The following is a 21,285-nucleotide window of genomic DNA, read 5'->3' on the forward strand; positions in this document are numbered from 1 at the left end:
AGTTTCTAGGCCCCCTTCTCCTGCCACAATGCCAGCTGGTCAGGATGGCCTTCTAGAGTCTCCCCTTGTTGAAAGTAATTGTCCCTACTTTGATTTCTCAGTTTTCTCTGTTTCAAACCCTTGAACATAAGGGCAGGAATACCCTCACCAGCTTCTTTGTACATTGTATTCATGGCTTCTCCCCCCCTCCCCCAAAACTGGCTTAAGCTCCCTAGGAGCAAGGTGAGGACTCACAGCCTGGCATGTCCTGTGTTCTTCAGCACAGCACCACCACTGAAAATCTCAATGCGTAGATGGAAAGCAAACCCCTGTACTGTTTAGCATCCTGAGACACATGGGGCTTAGGCTGCAGGAGGCTTACAGGTTTCTAACCTCCTTGATCCCCCGCTGCCCCAGGACAGGCCGCCCTGTACGCTGCATGCTGGACCGAGACGAGGACATGCTGATAACTGGTGGTAGACATCCCTTCCTGGCTAAATACAAGGTGCTTGATCTGTTCTGCCTACTAGGGTAGGATAAATAGGTGGGATGGACCAGGACAGACAGACAGACAGACATGGGTGATATTGAGAATGACTCTCCTTTCATCAGGTGGGCTTCATGAAGACTGGGACTATAGTGGCACTGGAGGTGGCTCACTTCAGCAATGGCGGGAACAGTGAGGATCTCTCTCGGAGTGTAAGTAGGATCTGCCTGCCCCTAGGAGTGACTGGAAGGCCAAGGGTGTGCTGCACAGTCTAGGGGCGTCCCTGCCAATTATTTCTGTATAGCTACATAACTAAATCCTCCTCACTTTCAGCTTCTTGGACAATCTCTAAGCAGAGAATGACCATATTATATCTATGATTAGAAACTCGTCCTTTCTGTTCAAGATATTTGCCATGCTAGCCCTATTACGTATACATCTTCAGGTGTGTGTGTGTGTGTGTGTGGTGTGTATGTATGTGTGTGTGTGTGCGCGTGCGCATGTGCATGCTCATGGAAAAGACAAAAAGATGTAATATTTGTTTATAAAATAAAAGCTTTGCAAAAATTAAGTTCAGAGAGCTTAACCGAGCAAAGAACACTTTACAAACCAGTGAGCTCAAGACAGAGCCTCAGAGAGGTGGCCAGGTGGCATTTGTAGGCAGGAAACGGAATGGCAACTATAGAAATGGCAACTCTGTTACAGCTTGGCACTTGCTTCACTTGGATGCAGTTTGGTCTCTTAGCTGCCTACCTGTAGGCAATGACTGCGACTGTGTGACAAAGAGCTACTTTTTACAAAGTAAAGCGTACTCAGGGAGTTAGGTTGCAGGGCATCCCATCCTGGCGCAGAGACATCCTCTGATGAAATTCACTTGTGTTCAATAATATACGCCGTGGACATTTATCCTTTCACAGTTCGAGGGGTTAACGTAGCTTTAGGGAGGGCTTTGCTTTCTGTCTCCCATTAAGTAGAGTACTGGATACTACTTATAGTGTCCAGTAGCTGCTTTCGGCTTGTGCTGAGTTCTTCTACCTCCTTCCTAATTTTCAGTCTAGTATCTCTGTATCTTGAGAAAGGGGCACAGGGACCTCCGACTGTAAGTGCAGGTTTCTGTTCTTTCATCTGTTCTTCTCTGAGCCCTTGTAATTGATAGTTCATGTGTATTTCCTCTCTGTTGTTTGAGACCAAACCAACGAGTATGCTTTGGGGAAACTAATGTTTTATCATTATATAATCTCTCTCTTATAATGTTTTGTTCACAATTCTCCTTTATATAATCTGTTTTGTACCTTTTGTTTAATATTTACATGCTATATTTTCTAAACTTTTGCTTTCAATCTACCTATATTATATTATTATTACTATTATTATTGAAATGAAAATTTCAAAGAAATGTAGTTATGTCATATTTTTAAATGTACTCTGTTAATCTCTGTCTTTTATTTGTGCTGACTTATTATTATCTTTTGAAACCTCATAGCCCACCCCCAGTGATACACTTCACCCAACAAGGCCACACCTACTCCAGTAAGGCCACACCTCTCAATCCCTCCTAAGTAGTGCCATTTCCTCATGATTAAATATTCAAATGTATGAACCTATAGGGGCCATTCTTACTCAAATAACTGTATCCAGCTACTACTGGGAGGAAGGAGATGGAAAGAGCAAGAGAGAAAGTTATGTAGTCTGAGTTAGAGGTCAAGGAAGCCTAGGATATTGTAATCGTGAACACACAGTAGCTGTGGCTCTGAGCCTGCTAAAGTCTGACTAGCTACTGAACAGCACGGATATGGTGAAGGCCTTAGTTCTTTATTAGACCCTTGACACCATCCAGAAGGAAAGTCAGTAAGAGGTCTTTCTGCTAAGTGAGCATGAAAGTCCAGGGTCTTTTGTGCTTTACAATGGCTTTATTTAGGGTGTGGGTAGGGCTTTATAAATGGCTACAGGTGGTGAGTGGTGAGCCTTAAATCCATACCTGACTTTTTCTGATACCATCCCAACAAGAGTGTTGGGGCACCCCAGTGGAGCCTCATGAAAATGGAAGCATAGGTTTCTGATGAGATTTTGCAGGTGTGGTTATAGGAATGGGGTCACAACTCGTGTGAATGAGTATGTGTGTGTGTGTGTGTGTGTATGTATGTATGTGGATGTGTCTGTGAGTGTATGTATATGTGAGTGTGTGTGTCTATGAGTGTGTATGAGGCATTCAGTTGGAGTATAATAGTTAATGTCTAAGACCTTTGCTAGGCTACCTTTTATTGATCTTTTGGATAAAAAGAACAGGATTTAAGGGGGTGATTCTTTTTAGTCTCTATAATCATTGACATCTTTAGATCACTTGATTTTCATAAAGGTTTGAGGTCTAGAAGCATAACAAAACACCTTAAGCCTCTAACCCCTAGAACTCCTTACCACACCATTTCTTGATTCCTGAGGACTGTAGTGTTTCTGCCACTTTTCTTTCCCTTTTAGAATATTTTATATCACTGTTGACTTAGAACATTCTCTCTCCCCCTTTCTCTCTCTCTTATCTATGTATCTACTATCTATCATCTATGTACCACCTATCATCTATCAATCTATTATCTACCTATCTAGTCATCTATTTCTATCTATCCATCTATCATCTATCTCTGTTTATTATCTATCTATCTATCTATCTATCTATCTATCATCTATCTATCTATCTATCTATCTATCTATTTATCAAATTAAGGATACTGAATGGGCTGGGCTAGGTCCTCATACTGTATATTAATGCTGAGTATCTGTCTGCCAGGATAAAACCTTGAGTAATGTCAAACATGGTCCTTGGGTATTTTTGTATTTAGTGCCTGCTGAGGCTCCTTGAGCCATAAATGGCAAGGATAAGCCCGGCAGCTGTGTGTGCTGCTCACTTTGCCACAGCTGTGACAGATGAGCTTAGAATAATTTAGTGTTAAAATAAAATAGCTAGCAGGGCCAGAAAGGTGGTGCTCAGTGGGCAAAGGTGCCTGGCACCAAGCCTGGTGAACTGAGTTTGAGTGTCTCTTGCCAGTTGTCCTTTGACTTAGACATGTGTGCTCTGGCACACTCACTCAAGTAAACCAATAAGTACAGTTTAAAAAGAAGTAGATAAAAGAAGGTAAGAAGAGGCAAAAATGGGTGAAATAAAATCAATTATGAGAATTATCAAATTTACATGGATGGTGGTACCTTTTGAAAGTTATTATCCTAATTTTATGACCAGATTGGTTCTTACCTATTTAGATTTCTATTTTTTAAAGTAACAGTTTAGAAAAAGCAGGTTTCCTGTTATGCCCTCTGGGTCCCCCTCTATGCTAGAGTCTAATTAGTTCAGTTAGGAAACTTTACACTCCAGACCTACTATTACAAATGTTCAAGACAGGAAGTATTTCTAGCATTCTCACCATGTGTAACGTGTTTTGGTGTTTTAGAGTAAATCAGGTTGACAGGCATGCAGTAGTTATCCCCAAAGATCGTAAAACCTTGTAATTCAGTCCTATAAATGTGTTGAGTATGTAGCCCTAGGTGGCAGTGCAAAGGGCCTATAAACACAATGCGTGGGAGAAACAGAGAGAGAGAGAGAGAGAGAGAGAGAGAGGGAGGGAGGGGGAGAGGGAGAGGGGGAGGGGGAGGGGGAGGGGGAGGGGGAGGGGGAGAGGGAGAGGAAGAGGGAGACAGCAGCATACTGTAACACTAGATCAGTCCAGGAATGAAATGAACTTTTCAAATTCAAATTTACAGAATTACAGAATTCAAACTGTAAGGTTGAAAGGAACTGAATGGCTCCCCAGAGAGAAAATGCTGTGCAGGTGTGCAAAATACAAGAAAAAGTGGGAACCAGCCCAGGATGTCCAAATAATTGACATCTCAGAAAAAGAAAAAAAGAATGGGAACACACAGTGGCAGAGGCTATCAAGAAACAACATAAGCTGTACACATACACACACACACACACACACACACACACACACACCACACACACACACATTATACCCACACTATACATACACACACACACACACCACACATTATACCCCCACTATACATACACACACATTATACACACACACATTATACACATATACATTATACACACAATTATACATACACACATTATACACACATTATATATATACACACATTATGCACACATACACACACACTATGCGCACACATTATACACACACACACTCAAACACACACACATTATACATACACATTATACCCACACTATACATACACACACATTATACACACACACATTATACTCACACTATACATACACACACACACACATTATGCACATGAACATTATTCACACACATTATACATACACACATTATGCACACATACACACACACTATGCACACACATTATACACACACACACTCAAACACACACACATTATACATACACACATTATGCACACATACACACACACTATGCACACACATTATACACACACACACTCAAACACACACACATTATACATACACATTATACCCACACTATACATACACACACATTATACACACACATTATACTCACACTATACATACACACACACACATTATGCACATGTACATTATACACACACATTATACATACACACATTATGCACACAGTATATATACACACATTATACACACACACAAACTAATGGGCATTAATTTTAAGATACGAAAAGACAATTTACAATATGCACAACCCAGGAAAATAGACTGTGCAATCTAGAAAGCTGGAGACTGCGTTTTAGAGTCTTCAGGAAGCGAAAGCACAGCTCTTTGCAGAGCTGAAGAGCTGCCCATTGTTCCTCAGTGTTGGGGAGCTAGAACACACCAGTGAAATGCTTTCAAAAGGCGGCAGGCAATTAGTAACTTTACAATGCAGAATTTTATTCAGAGTCAGGTAAGGGGAAGAACACAACAAATTCAACCACTCTTTTATTTTTATTTTTATAAATTAAAATATAGTTAAATCATTTCCCTTTCTTCCCTCCAACCCCTCCCATTTAACCCCCCTACACTCTCTCAAATTCATGACCTTTTAAAAAAATGTTGTTTTACATCCATACACACATATACACAAATTGTTTTTAAAGAAGACAAATTTATAGTGGGCCAAAAAAAAAAATCAACTTGTTTTTGAAAGAGGCCAACAGTCAGTTCAAACTGGAAGTTCCTGGGAAGAATTCCCATGTGGGAAGCTGGGTTGGGGACCTACTTAGTAGAGTAAGTTGTTCTAGGAGAGAAACAACACGGGCCTGAGGTAGAGCTGTTGGCAGTCAGCCTAGGGAAGGCGGGCTTGGGTCCACTTCCTGAGCTGACAAAGGAATCAATGGATTTGCGTGTGCTATGCTTTTTGGTTTCCTCTGCCTCAGATAATGGAAAGAGCTGTGTTCCACATGGACAACGCTTATAAGATCCCCAACATTCGCGGCACTGGGAGGATTTGTAAGACTAATCTGCCCTCTAACACAGCCTTCCGAGGCTTTGGGGGTCCTCAGGGGATGCTAATCGCAGAATACTGGATGAGTGAGGTCGCTGTCACCTGTGGGCTGCCTGCAGAGGAGGTGAGCTGCTTTCACTGACAGTGGGTCAGCCCTTTTCGGGGGAAGAGTGACCCTTACATGGGTGCATTTCCTGGGGCAGGCCATAAAAACAGGCACTGCAGAGGGACCAGAAGCTGACAAGACCTAATCTCTCTCTTGGACAGGTACGGAGGAAAAACATGTACAAAGAAGGGGACCTGACTCACTTCAACCAGAAGCTGGAGGGGTTCACCTTGCCCAGGTGCTGGGATGAGTGCATAGCGAGCTCCCAGTATCAGGCTCGCAAGATGGAAGTGGAGAAATTCAACAGGTAAGCCTAGGACAGGGAGTCCGCTGTTCCTATGCTTTGTGGCTTTGCTGTGGTCCAGCCTTTCTATTGTTCCCAAATAACAAGCTGATGGTTTAATGGACAACTTCTGAGACTACTGAACCTTCCAGCTCATTGACAGTTTTCTCTTTAACATCTGTGGATGATATTAGGCCAGGAACAAGGAACCTCCAGCCTTCACTCAGCATCAGAGACATCCATTGAGGTTCATCTGTATCCATATGTGTGCCTCCTTAGAGTACCACATTGTTGAGAGCATTGGTTCGGGGCCATCAACACCACAGCCATGTGCCTACCTTTGTTATTAGCAAATATATTTGACTTAGGCAGTCATTCAGTTTCTCTGAAGCAGGCTTCAGATTATTCATCTGTAAGGTGGGAATGACTATATTGGCTGTCTTCTTCACAGTTATTTGAACAAACACATAGAGAAAGCATCATTATCTTCCACCCTGGGGCAAGGACAGTTGAAGGTCATTAGGACACAATGTCTAAATGCACATTTCACTCAGGGAGGAAATTTGATAGGGCTTTGATGTCTGTGCCACCTGTAGTGGAGGACCAGAGACCTAGATCCTCATCAGTCTCACGTTTGTCTACCCTACTGGGGCACAATTCAAGGTATGACAGTGACAGTGTCAGTGGCTTTCAAGGATGTCCTGTTCTGACTTAATATGGATCACAGGTTCCCCAATGGAGGAGCTAGAGAAAGTACCCAAAGAGCTAAAGGGATCTGCAACCCTATAGGTGGAACAACAATATGAACTAACCAGTACCACCAGAGCTCGTGTCTATAACTGCATATGTATCAGAAGATGGCCTAGTTGGCCATCAGTGGAAAGAGAGGCCCCTTGGTCTTGCAAACTTTATATGCCTCAGTACAGGGGAACGCCAGGGCCAAGAAGTGGGAGTGGGTGGGGAGGGGAGGGGGGGAGCTTATGGGGGACTTTTTGGATAGCATTGGAAATGTAAATGAAGAAAATACCTAATTAAAATAAAAGAAATTGAGAAAAAGATGATAATGGAAATATATCCAACTAGACATAAGTATGTATTCTATAAGAAGGCTCTTTGGATGCCCACACTTGGGAGGCCAAGGCAGGCAGATCTCTGTGAATTCTGGGCCAGAAAGTTCCCACAGAGTGAGACCTTGAATTTTTTTTTTCTTTCCAGGGAGAACTGTTGGAAAAAGAGAGGGCTGTGTATAATCCCGACTAAGTTTGGAATAAGCTTCACACTTTCTTTTCTGAACCAGGTAATTGCTTTAGGTAACTTGGCCATATCCTCTGGCACACCATTCCAGTACTGATTTTTTTTTTTTTTGTTGTTGTTGTTTTTGTTTTTTGGATAAAAAAGCATTTCATCTCTGGTAACAGGCCTGACTAGGAGGCTCTCTCTGCTTCTGAAATAAAGTTTTCCTATTCCCGCTAGTGTAGTGTGTGAAGGAGGGTGAGATGGGGATCTGGGGTCAGCCTTCTAGTTCTTACCCTTCATGGTTACAAGACAACACTCAGCTTCTTCATTCTCTTTCTTCAAGAACAGCTTAGGGACAGAGAGAAGTGACCTATTTCCTTCTCAAGGCAAGATACACAGAGAAATGAAAGTGTTTCTCTAACTCCTGAAGGGCTAGTTAATTAAATAATGAGGTTTACACTGTTTAATTTTTGCCTGGGTCTTTTTAAAAAAAAAAAAAAAAAACTAAACCATGGTTGATGGATTTCTTCTTCCTGGGCTCTGTATCTTCAGTTTCAAAGCTTGAGTGGATTCAGGATTTACCAAATCTTGTGGTTGGCTTTCTCCTTCCTTAGGGGGGTGCCTTGGTCCACGTGTACACGGATGGGTCAGTGCTGCTGACACATGGAGGTACTGAGATGGGTCAAGGCCTTCACACCAAGATGGTTCAGGTGAGAAGCCTGGGGACCACATTTTGGATGTCTGGTGTCCAAAAGGATGCTGGGTGATATGCCAGGAGAAGCAGCAGACCTGAGAAAACATCACACATGGACGTAGACAAGTCTTCTCCCTTCTTATCTCTGCTAAAAGACTGACTAGACAATCCCCCAGGGTATGTCCATTACCAACATCCTGGGCTCCGAGCTCCTTGTATGTATGAAAATAGCTCATTTTTCCAGCTCAGTGAGACTTCAAGGGGAGGTGGGCTAATGGTGCTGGATTGACGTCAGAACATCTGCTTGGCTCTTGACATTTATCCGGACTTAAAAAGAAATTCAGTGTTTTCCTAAAACGGGCTTATAGATGTCTTAGCCAACCAGACCCCACAAAAAGTGCTCTTTCAAACTCAGCCAGGTGTGATGACATTCCAGAATCAACAGAATAGAGAGCTTACTAGACTGGGAAGAGGACAGCCAAGTTCCACGATAACCTCTGACCTAGAGAGTGACATCTCCTTTGTTGCAGGTGGCCAGCAGAGCTCTGAAAATCCCCACTTCCAAGATCCATATAACTGAGACAAGCACTAACACTGTCCCCAACACCTCTCCCACGGCTGCCTCTGCCAGCGCTGACCTCAATGGCCAGGCCATTTATGTAAGTGAGGAGTCTAGGGGAACCTGAGCCGCTGGGGATGGGCTCTGGGTTCAGGGGGGGTCTCAAGAGGTCTCCTTGATGGTCTGTAATAGAATATTGGCAATGGCCATGTCTTCATTCTGCTATTCAGGAGGGTGGTCTGCCTCCATATGGCCAGCCAATAGAGAGACTCCAGCCTAATCATGTCTATCAAAGCCAGGAATGTTGGATCCAGAGTAGGAGGGGGATTAGAATGAAGGCAGTGGATTCTGGGAAGGGATACTACCCTGGGCTGGAGCCAGCTACAAGATAGTGGATTAACATTGATATTTGACTATGGGGTCAGCAGGGTCCCAGATACTTGCTTCTATCTCACATGAGAGATATATCCTCAAACAAGGAGTAGACTAGGAGAGGCTACCTCCCGGGAGGGGGGGGGTGTCCATTAGAAGTTTCCTCTCTGTCAGCCTAGGCATGGTGTCAGGAGGGCTCTCTAAACAAGAGCTAAGTGTAAGTGGCTTGGGTGTCACCTGGTACAGAGGGCAGAGCACTGATGTGTCTGGTGTCTGGTGGGGTTCCTCCAGGAAGCCTGTCAGACCATACTGAAAAGACTGGAACCCTTCAAGAAAAAGAATCCCTCAGGCTCCTGGGAGAGCTGGGTAAGTCTGAGCTGGTCTAAGCTACTTTTTTGCAAAGGAGAAGTACATCAGCTACACAGGGCTTCTGTCCCTACCTAACACATGTAGAAGATGATGGCCTAGTCACCTACATGGAGACAGTGAGCTCTGTCTGAGTCACAGGGCAAGAACAAGTTCATGCTTGTGGAGATTAGGGCTCTGGCCTCCCCAAGCCTGGAAGGATGGATTGTCTGTCTTAAGCACCTCCACATGATGGCTTGCCTCACTTAGGTGTGGATCTATACATATATCACCATGCCCAGTGAGGTATGTCTTCTTAAAACTCCACGTCTCTGAGAGGGCTTCCCTGGCAGTCCCTCTTACCCAACTTTCAAGTCTGGGGCAACAGAAAATGTCATCCATGAGAGATCTAGATGTCCCAATAGATGCTAGGAGTGATAAAACAGAGAATCCCAATAAGAACGAGCCTAGTTGTCTGAATTCTTTCTAGACTAGATGTGTCTGCATACAAGGAATTTTCAGAGATATTGCATGCCTGTAATCATATGTAGAGGCAGAGAGTTCATGAACTAGAGGCTAGCCTGAGATATGCAGAAAGACACTGTCTCAAGAAGTCAAGGGATGGGCATATGCAAGGTCCTAGGTTCAACTTCTAGCAGTGCAACACACACACACACACAAACACACACACACACACACACACACACACACACACACACACACACACACACTGGAGGGACCAAGGAGAGGGACCAAAATGGGATTGTACATGAACTAAATGGTAGCACAACCCATCTCACCAGATTCAGAGAAAACAAGCTTCCGTGTCATGTCTACTCTTTTTCCACTCCCTGTCTGATCTTAACTTCCCTTTCCACTCACGTCATTACGTACCATATGCACCATATGCATTTAATTTAATCCTGGTGGCTTGTGCATAGGTTTGCCAGGCAATTGGAGCATTCTTCACAACAGCCTTGTTGATAATTTTCTTTCACTCAACCTGAGCTTCGTCCAGTGTTACCAGCTATGTAGTCCAGGATTCGTTATGAGCAGGTGACACAGGCTAGTCACCCACAGTCACCAGTATAGGTATTATATTGTACGTTATTGTACGCCTAGTATAGATGCTAGGTTGAAAACTGTTTTCTCTAAACCTTTAGTTTTCTCATCTGCAATATGGGAATAGCAATAGCTTAGTAGTGGACTGTGTCTACCACAATTGTCCCTTCCTGATGTCCCTTGTCTTCCTCAGGTCATGGATGCCTACACGAGTGCAGTGAGCTTGTCTGCTACTGGATTTTATAAGTGAGTGTGATCCTCATCCTGCCCATTCTCATGTGCTGACAGCCCTGAATGCTGGTTGGCCCAGGGCCAGACAAAATCAGCGACCCTAAAACCGTTATCACGCCAGTGGGACTCATGCTGACTTCATTCAGTCTAAAGATGCTTTGTTATGTACAATTACCAACTAAGTATGAGGGGACAAACACGGGAACTGCTGTGTTAGAAGACTCCAATTCCAGACCTTAGAGTGTGCTGTTTCCTAGAAGAAGGGCGAATCTGTGCCGCATTCTATAGGACATGGCACCGAGCTGTACCATGACAGGTGTCTGGGCATGTTTCCTTGGGCAGAACACTGGATTTCTTCATAGTGACTTTCCCTCAGGAGAACAGGAGGATTTAGAGTCTGTGATCTCTTTACAACATACAGAGTATGGTGGAACTTTGTTAGTGCAGTGAGGCATAGGAGGGAACATACATATTTGATGGTCTTAAAATTGTATCACTGTGTGATTAGCTAGAGACCCCCCCCCATTCCCATTTGGAGTTATAAAGAGATACGATTGTAGTTACTGTCCGATTGCTATAATAAATGCCCTGATGAGAACGACGTATGGGAGAAAGGGTTTAGCTCATAAGTCTAGGTTATGATCCTGCAGTAGCAGGAGCCTTAGTGACTGGGTCACAGCACATCCACCGTCAGGAGCAGAGAAGAAGCATGCTTGCTTGCTTACACTCAGCTCGCCTCCTTCCCTTACATACGGTCCAGCGCCCAGCCCATGACATGATGATGCTCACATTATGGATGGTTTGTTCCCACTCCAATTAACCAAACCAAGAAAATCCCTCATAGCTATGTCCAGAGGCCAGAACAATCCAAACAGCCCCTCAGTGAGACTCTGACCAGATGATTCCAGACAGTATCAAGCTGACAATTAAAATTAGCCATCACCATGTTTCTGGGAATTTTAACTTAAAGCTTTTCAAGCTTGTTTTAAAATGTCTTGAACGAATATGTGGTTATCACGTACCACACACACACTCTCTCTAATAAGGCCACACCTCCTCATAGTGCCACTCCCTACGGTTGAGCATTCAAGCACAAGACTGAGTCAGGGACAAACCTATTCAAACCACCATAGTCACCTAGATAAACAAGATGAGGTCAGAGGGCAAAGATAGTGAAGTTTCTCCGGGGTTGAGTCCTGTCCCTCAGCCTGCATTAGTTTGGTTTAAGGGTGAGTTCTGGTCATGTAAGCTCATATTATTTCTATGTAGCATATTTTATATGTATATAAGTGTTATGTACAGGCATTATATATATTCAAGTAAACATACATTGTACAGTGAATGTATGTACAATATATAATGACATAGGGCTGACATACTTTATGTGAGTACACGTTTATATGGTTTGTATATTATGGCAATTGGACAGAGCACTCAGACTCCGAAATGGAAACACACACGACGTAACATTTGTATCTCTTAATAACATTTTCCTCAAGTCACTTGTTGAAGTTCCGAAGGGGCCAGGAGATGGGGAGTGGCTCTTTGGGGCTGCACCCAGGTTGGTAAGACACCCTGCTCTTGTGACCTTTCACCTGAAAACAGGTGATCAGGTGAGCTCGTGAGAACAGCTCAATGCTGTCCTGCCCAGAGCGGCAGTGCTGAGGACCTTGGATTCTGGCTCACTCACTCACTCTTTTAGGGAGTGGTTTCCACATCCTCCGTGAGTCCTAGCACATCTGTATCTGTTATCACTACTGTGCAGAAAGCAGCAGGCTTCCGCTAAACGCTGCCAGGTCGTACAGAGCACTCATACAACTTTGGAAGACTTAAACATAAGTAGAAGGCTCTGGAATATCTCGTTTTCATGACAAGTTCAGAGTATTCAAAATGTGTGGGCTTTGGAGGAAGATGACTAAGGGGAAAAATTAAGACCTTTAGGGCTTACAGATTTATGGGGCAAAAATGTGTATGGAAAGGGGTGTGTTTGTCTAAAACACATAAGCCTTTCTCTTTTCTCTCCCAGGACACCCAACCTTGGTTACAGCTTTGAGACAAACTCTGGGAATCCCTTCCATTACTTCAGTTATGGGGTGGCTTGCTCAGAAGTAGAAATTGACTGCTTAACAGGGGACCATAAGGTAAGACATTTGCAACATATTAGCCTACGAGAAGAAAGACAGTTGAATTGCAATCTGAATGGCTGGCCCAGGCCTGCTCTCTGGTTAGGAAATAAGCTTTACGTCAGAGGCAGGGGATTGCTCCATGAAGGCCACAGAGCACATGCCTTAAATCATGAGCCTCATAGTTTCTGCGTCAGCATTTGACTGTTGCTGTGGTGAAAGCCGCCGTGTTGGGACTGTGTGGGACTCTGCTCCATAAATGACTACTTCTGCCCACTGAAGTTTAAACTGAAGATAGTTTTTTTCTGTGCCACAAGTATCTTCTTCCTATATTTTTTCAGTCATTAATTTTTAGATTTTTTTTTCTTATTTGGGCGAGTAAACCCAGGGACTCATGCATACAGGGCCAGAACTCAACCAGCTAAATTATATCCTCAGCCCCTCAGCTATTTAATAATGTGGCTATTACCTTACAGGCTCTATTAACCAAGCATGCTTTGGATTCAGCCACAATATACTTTATTGACTGATTTCTCGCAGATCTGCCCAGACTCAGGTTCAAAGCCCCAGTCCCTGGAGACCTCTTACCACTCATTTGTGGATGCGTGGCGAGATCAGCTCCGATCTGCGTTTAACTCAGCTGCTAAGATCTCAAATGTCAGCTTTGATAGTGGCCATCCATATGTGGTGGGGATCCCCGTTTCCACCTGCTTAGTTAGGGCTTTGTGCTTGAGAACATGGTATTTGAATTGGGATTTACAATCTAGGAGTTATCAAAGCACACTGTGGGATTTCAGGTATTCTATTCTTCTCAAACTATCTTCCATCCACAGAATCTCCGTACAGATATCGTCATGGATGTTGGTTCCAGCTTGAATCCTGCCATTGATATCGGACAAGTAAGGTGTATGGGAGATCAGGGTGGTAACAGAATCAATAGGCCAGCAATGTGCCCATCCCCACCCTGATAACTGAAGATCAACAGCTACACAACATGTCATTGTTTTTAAGCAGGCCAGAGCATAGTACTTGGGAAACCTCATTCTGAGTAAGAGTTAGGTTGATGATCATTCATCCAACTCTCAACGCAGAAAACAAATAAACATAGATTTACTTGGAAAGGGAAGCCACATGCCCCAGGCACCAGTATAGTGTGTGAGGAACCATTGGATGCTCACATGTAACACACACACACACACACACACACACACACACACACACACACATACACACACAGAGGACAAAGGGAGAGGGTGTAAGAGAGGAGGGATAGAAGGGAGGAGAAGGAAGGGAGAGGAGGGAAGGGAGGGAAGTATTTGAGTACCTGGGAATAAGCACAGTGGGGAAGGGCAATAGAGACTGGCATTGATGATTAAGCAGTAGGGTCTGAGCTCAGAAGAACTGGCTGCCTCCCCATTGCCCACTGACACAGCGATTAGATAAACTACTCTCTAGGATGAAAACCATTTTTCTATGGGATTCATAGAATAGGTCAAGCTGGAGAAGAGGAGAGGGAAGAGTCACAATTTGAGATAGATGCATCTGGTAGAAAATATGAGTACACTTGGAAAATAATACAAAAGGCTAATCTACTCTTTAGTCAACACACACACACACACACACACACACACACACACACACACACACTCACTCAGTTGGTCTGCTTGGGGAATGCCCTCTGTAGGCAGACATTGTATCAAGTACTATGGATACAAAGATTATCAACAGTGCCCTCTTGTGTTTGTTCAGCCCTGGCAGTGCCACATATCAGTCTTCTGAATAGGGATGGGAGAATGGATGGGGACCAGCATAGTGTAGTGGATGCCCTAGATCTGTAAGTCATAGCAGGACAGACAAGGGTGGGAACCCAGTGAAGCTGGAGGTAAATTTCAAAGGATTGACTACTCCAGAAATCCCTCCCATGAGCTTGTGTCCTGGTGTTGGATCACCAGTGGCGAGACGGAGACAACATCTCCATCCGCACAGTGGCAGGTTTTAGTGAGAAATGGTATCTACCACTCTGCCGACACGTTCTGAACAGAGGGATGCTCTGCTTGAGACCAAGTTTAGTGACAATCCAATAGGGAGGCCTTGGTCCTGTGGCAAGAGCCAGGCAGGAACTGGCCCCTTCCAGGTCCCACTCTAGGTCAGGTGTTACATCCATGGTAGTCATCAGTATGTGTCCTGGGGACCGGAGGGGAGGTGGTAACCATGGTCACCTTCTGTCCTGCAGGTAGAAGGGGCATTTGTCCAGGGTCTTGGTCTCTTCACCATGGAGGAGCTGCACTACTCTCCTGAGGGGAGCCTGCACACTCGTGGCCCCAGTACCTACAAGATCCCTGCATTTGGCAGCATCCCCATTGAGTTCAGAGTATCCCTGCTCCGAGACTGCCCCAACAAGAGGGCCATCTATGCATCCAAGGTACAGTGGCTCTGTGCTGCCTTCTAAACTTTAGGATGGGAGACCACTGCAGGGGAGAAGGAGTTTCAGTCACCTGCCTAGTGGGTCTGCCAGGGATCGCTCCAAAAGAAGGAAGGGGATTGGCACTGACCTTGGTAAGGCAGCAGAGCTGAGAACCAAAGGAATCGGGCTCAGGAGAACACATCTTGATCATATTGGCTGAAGCTGGCTCCTTTAGGGAGCCTCAGAGAGATTTCTTAAGCAAATTCTATGGATCAAAGTCTTATCTATGCTGCTCTCTGTCATACAATCACAGTCCTTGATCCTCAGAGATGATTTCATAGATACGGCATCTCTATGTTCTTGTGAGAATATGCAAATTCACTGCAGAGGAGGGGAGTGTCTTCCAATCCATCCTGTCATCCCCGCTAGTTATTGAGATCCAACCTTAAATCCTCGCTAACAAGCCTGGGGAATTGTGCACAGAGAGCATCCTTTATTCCTATCCATAGAAAGCACAGACCATGGTTAAGAATCAACTTAGCTTAGCAATGTAGTCCTGTGTTTCTGAGGAAGGATAACCATGACTTGTATCTGATGAAATATTTTCTCAGGTCATGGTTCACTATCCTGCTGAGGGTGGGTAGGGCCTGGAACACATTGTGACCTTGGCCATGGGTTCTTACAAAATACCATGTGTTAGGGTCACTAGATCCATGAGAAAAATGTATCTCTGAGGATCATAACCTCAGAAATTTTGGTTCTGTAGTTCAAGAAGGCAGAACCTCAAAACATAGGTTTTAATAGGTATCCTTGATTCTGATGCAGGTGGTCTTACACCTATGCCTCACAGGGAAGAAACGTCAATCTCTATTAGGAGATGCATGCAATCCTAGCAGATCTGTACATGTAATTACAGTGCATATTTAGTGTTGCTGTCAAGGATGCAGGTAGACTATTCCCCTGGGCCAGTAGCTGAGGGAGAGGCTAAAACTTATGCCAAGTTTTTGATCTATAAAACAGTAGCCAGGCATGGTGGTGCATATCTGTAATCCTGGTATTTCCGAGGCTGAGGTAGGACAATTTCTAAAAGTTCAAGGACAACCTGGGTTACACAGTGAGTACCAAGGCCAGGCAGGGCTTCATAGCCAAACTTTCTCAGTAATAAAAATGATTATTTATTTAACATAACTTTCAAAGATACATCATATAATTATGTAATGTGCAGTTTTCTGGTATTGTTGGAGAAAATTACATAGTATGAGCTAAAAGAAAAGTCTTATGAAGATCAGTCCTTTAAGAAGTAGTTTCTCAGGCCTTTATTAGTTTTGGCTGACTCTTCTTGGCTTGTTCACTGTGGTTGCATCAGAGCTGGGTGCAGTTGTTCCCGGACATCACTTGGTATCTCAGTGCAGGGCTCACGGCCTGGCCTCCTGGGTCAGTGTGATGATGTTAAAGTCTGGTTGATTCTCTGTTCTATATTCTGTCCTTTCAGGCTGTCGGGGAGCCACCTCTTTTCCTGGCTTCTTCGATCTTCTTTGCCATCAAAGACGCCATCCGTGCAGCTCGAGCTCAGCACGGAGACAGTAACGCCAAACAGCTCTTCCAGCTAGACAGCCCTGCCACTCCGGAGAAGATCCGAAACGCTTGCGTGGATCAGTTCACCACCCTGGTAGGATACTTGGACAAATTCCCACCCCACCCTGGGATGGATAGGGGCCAGCTGGCAGACTTGAGGGGAAGGTGCTGCAGGGAGGAGAACTCTCAGCCTCTGTTTTACCCCGCTGGCCTTGGGGTCAAGGATCGCCTTCCCTGAGCCATGTGTGACACTGAGTTGAACTTGCAAGAGAATAGTGACCACCCCCCTTTGAAATTGCCGCTTGTACATGGACTTCTTTCTCGGTGGGAGGGGTGAGGTGCGTACAGACCTTTGTTACCTGGGAATTTCATCATTTTCCAGCTGGCTTCAGGTAACGGGAAAATCTGCAGAACACCCAGACTTTGCTGCTAATCACTATCATCTGGGTGACTCCTCTGTTCAAAACACCAAGTGAGGGGCTGTGGAGAAGGAAGGGAAAGGAAATAATATGATTGATCAATGATGTTTCTTTCAACACTACCATTTGCCCTCCTGATACGGGGGCACATAGATAGGTACGCTCAAGGACTTTGCATTTTTTTGGGGGGGGGGCAAATGGCCACACTATGTGGTGACTGACTTCTACCCTGGAGGGGCGTGTAGTAGCAGTAATCTTGCTACTATTATGATTGTAAAGTAAATATCTGATATGCAGGATATCCGATGTGCAGGATATCTGATATGTAGGATATCTGATATGCAACCTCCTAAGGGGCCATGACCCATAGGTTGAGAACTTCAGTAGAGGAATTCTATGGTCTTCAGGACCCTTCTCTTTGGGAAGCCCCTTGGTTTTACTTTAGGTGGGTGATGCCAGGTGAAAGGGGAACTTGCTAGGAGCACTTTTCCCCTCACGGGATCTCAGTGCTAGTCTAGCCTACATTGTATGATATAGCAGTTATGCACAGAGAGCTCTGATTATACTCAAAGCCTCTGTTAGATTGGCAGATGGGTGGATTTTGACATTTCACAACCTGTAGGTTTATAGGTAGTGAGTACTCGTTGCCCCCAATATGACAAGCATGAGGTGTGGACAGGAGAGTCCTCATGGCAGGGAAATCTGACACCCAGACCTCTATTCTAAGAGTGAAGGAGACCGGTAGTTTCCCAGGCAGGCCATTCTCGTGCCTGCTGATAGCTTTAGCTCGGAGGTGAGAACTGGAGAGCACGTCTTACGCAGTGAAGCTCCGGTGGCTGTGCTACTTCATTCCCAGGACCCAGAACCCACCACGATACCATTGCTCATAGTTACCCAAGCCCTGTATCTTTAACAAGAGTGGTACCTATGGGCAGGTGGCGAAGTGGGCTTTTTGCAAGGAATGGGATGCAAAACTCAATCATTTAAAGAGACCCATGGCTGCCTCCAACCTAGATCGAAGACTCTCTTCTCTGTAACAGCGCTCCGGTGATTACAAAGCTCCTCTGTGGGCTCATGTGAACATCTGATTCCACATGACAGTTGTGCTTCCTAAGGACAGCAAGTGTCATGCATAAAGAGACCGCTAGACTGACTGCTACATGAGACATGCTCAGTAAAAATAAAGGAAGGACTAGGAACTTAAGGGGTCCTGTGCTGGGGTGTCCTCCTTAGCTGAGACTATAAAATGGGGTTTGGTCTTGGTATGGTGTTCGTTGTGGTGTCTATGGGATAGAGTGGGAGGGACACCATAGAAGAAACATGGCAATGACAATTCTTTCATTTCTTCCTAGTGTGCCACTGGAACACCAGAAAACTGTAAATCCTGGTCTGTGAGGATCTGAAGAGGAGGCTCACCAGTATGGTTTTACACAACAGCCCTGATTCCTTGGAGCAACAAGTGCATACTGCAGTATCCAGCTTTCCACACGTCCCATGGGGACTCAGCAGGATGGCATTTTCAAGAAAATGGACAATTGTGATCCAAATCATGAGTTGCAAACAAACCAATAAGCAAATGGGGGATCTGATGGCCCAAGTGGCAGTTTTGAGTAATTCTGGGTAATTCTGAGTCCATTTTGATCACATATTTGAAATGGGGTTAGCAAGGGTTTGCGTTATGTCCCTACTCGCCACATGGCCTGTGTAACTGAGATTCTCACACACCTCCTGACGCTTAAGCCAAAGTTTCTCTAGATCTGCATGCTTTCTTCAGAGAGCTTATATCTGCCAAGCCACCGAGGGCCATGTTGTAACCGCAGCTGCACACTCGGAGTCTTCAGTGGAATAGTGTGTGTGGGGGTGGGTGGGGGGATGGGGGGATTAAAACCTCCAACTACCTTTACATCATAGAAGACAATAAAACATGATAATGAATGTGAGGTTAATTCCAGGTCTGTTGAGCTACTAAGGTTAGATTATTCTCTGGTGCAAAACTCCAACCAATGTAATCATTGAGTACCTACAGTACGCTGGGTCTCTTCTCTCCTCCCATTTATGTATATATATAAGATTCTGTTTAAGGACTCCGCTGAGAATAATTTTCTCCTAGAAACTGTGATACTGAGGTCAATATCAGTCAGAGGGGAAAGCCCGAGTTTGACATGTGTGCCCTTCAAATGCCTTCTCTTCCTCTAATGCATTTTATTGGGAAATGAAAGAGTTAGACCACAATAATCACCAGGATCTTCCCCTGCTCTAAGTCTATAAATACATGACCCGAAAACTCCTGTTACGTAAGGGAGCTGCAGCGATCAAAGACTTGGCCCCCTTTGCTCTTATGCAATGTCTGGGCCTAATGAACCCTGCGTAGATTCTTCCATTTGCTAGCAGTTGGTAAAGAGAACAGGAAAGATAAGCCTCCCCCGCTCACTGCCCAGGCAGGAGGTTCCAGCACAGCACAGTACTGAATGGACGGGGTAATGGGGTCAGCTGCTTCCTTTCAAGCCCCCAGCCTGCCAGACACAGTCTTCATGTCTGGCCATGGCAGGAGCACAGGCAGAAACGATGCAGATGCAGACGGTTATGTGTTGATGTCCTAATAAATGTGTCCGTTAGCTGTTTGCCAGATGAGAGATGCTTACAGGTTCTCCCATCAAATGCTAGCATCTTCCATAGCTAGTCATTATTTCTAAAATGAGTGAGCTTGTGCATGTGTATACACATGCGCGCGCGCACACACACACACACACACACACACACACGCACACACATGCACACACACGCACGAGCGCACGTGCACATGCATGCATGCACATGCCACATTCTCTTTTTCCTTTTTTGTTTTCCTCCTTCCCTCCCCCTTATCTTTTTGGGATAAGATCCCAGGCTAGCTTCAAACTTATTATATAGCTAAACATAACCTTCAACCAACAGTCCCCCTGCCAATTGCTAGGATTGCAGGCATCTGCCACCTTGTCCCACTTATGGGATGTTGGCATGAAACCTGGGGCTGTGTGAACATAAGCACTTTATAACAGAGCAACCTCCCACCTACAGACACCCTTCCTTGTAGCCTAGGTATGCTGTTCTTACAACATGGAGGAGGTTGACAATGCTTTAAGTACCCAGCTGGTATTTACACTGAGCTATACAGGCCTGGTTCAGATGATTTTCCGCAAGGTTGTGAGATGTACCCCTCGTTAATGAGGTTCTATTGAGTGAACAGTGAGTGCCTGGAAGTCCCTTGTGTGCTGAGGTTGACGCAGGAACCGTGTTCAGGGGAACTCACGCAGAAAGTGTTTTGTGGACTAGAACTCTCCACGCTACTCTGAGGTGTTGACTTCCTCGGATATCTTGCCTTTCCTTCTGTCGAATCCACATGGTGCCTCAAGTCTGTGGAGTGAGGTCCCTCAGTCTCTCCGGGGCTAGCCAGCGTTGACAGCAGTGTGACACTATAGCCTCTAGAGGGCAGTAGAAGCCCGAGGATAAGGCAGGCTTCTCCAGATGGCCTGGCAGCATGGCATCTGTGGTTATTACTAGGATACTGATTTAGGATCCGGGAGTGGATCAGATATCCTCACGGGCCTCCCCGGGAGCTGGGTTTGAACCTGACAAGCTGACAAAAATCTTCTCAAAGGAGCTTTTTCAAGACGTGGGTCAGTCGTGGGAGGGTGACAGCCAGATGGAAGGCTAGCAGGGGAAGGCAATTCTTGTTTTTTTTTTTTTTTTTGAACATCTGCAACATGCCATGTGCCAAATTTAATGCTTTATCTACAGAGCCTCATTTAATCCTCCAAGTGGCCCTAAGGGGCAGGTACTCTAATCCCTGTAAGCACACGAGTGACAAGCCTTACTCTCACCGTGCCAGTGGTGAGGGGACTTAGTCAAGACTGCTTCCTTCTAGAAGCCCACCAGAACCAGGGGTAGCGCCTCTGCCTAAAAGGCTGACAGAC

General features: G+C 45.0%; 1 protein-coding gene across 1 annotated transcript in view; it reads left to right on the top strand.

Annotated features, from left to right (window-relative positions):
- The window catches only part of Xdh (xanthine dehydrogenase), a 63,965-nt gene extending 44,687 nt beyond the window's left edge, over positions 1–19,278 (top strand). Inside the window, exons 23-36 of the mRNA XM_021185682.3 lie at positions 397–484; positions 592–678; positions 5,856–6,047; positions 6,191–6,336; positions 7,528–7,609; positions 8,163–8,258; positions 8,773–8,901; positions 9,465–9,539; positions 10,774–10,826; positions 12,838–12,952; positions 13,768–13,833; positions 15,168–15,356; positions 16,831–17,007; positions 18,685–19,278. Coding sequence (XP_021041341.1) covers positions 397–484; positions 592–678; positions 5,856–6,047; positions 6,191–6,336; positions 7,528–7,609; positions 8,163–8,258; positions 8,773–8,901; positions 9,465–9,539; positions 10,774–10,826; positions 12,838–12,952; positions 13,768–13,833; positions 15,168–15,356; positions 16,831–17,007; positions 18,685–18,735 — 1,546 coding nt within the window. The 3' untranslated portion in view covers positions 18,736–19,278. The remainder of the gene's footprint in view (positions 1–396; positions 485–591; positions 679–5,855; positions 6,048–6,190; positions 6,337–7,527; positions 7,610–8,162; positions 8,259–8,772; positions 8,902–9,464; positions 9,540–10,773; positions 10,827–12,837; positions 12,953–13,767; positions 13,834–15,167; positions 15,357–16,830; positions 17,008–18,684) is intronic.
- Positions 19,279–21,285: the final 2,007 nt, after the last annotated feature.

This window comes from Mus caroli, unplaced genomic scaffold, assembly GCF_978045245.1.
Source record: "Mus caroli unplaced genomic scaffold, Mus_caroli_1 scaffold_18, whole genome shotgun sequence".
Classification (NCBI taxonomy): Eukaryota; Metazoa; Chordata; class Mammalia; order Rodentia; family Muridae; genus Mus; species Mus caroli.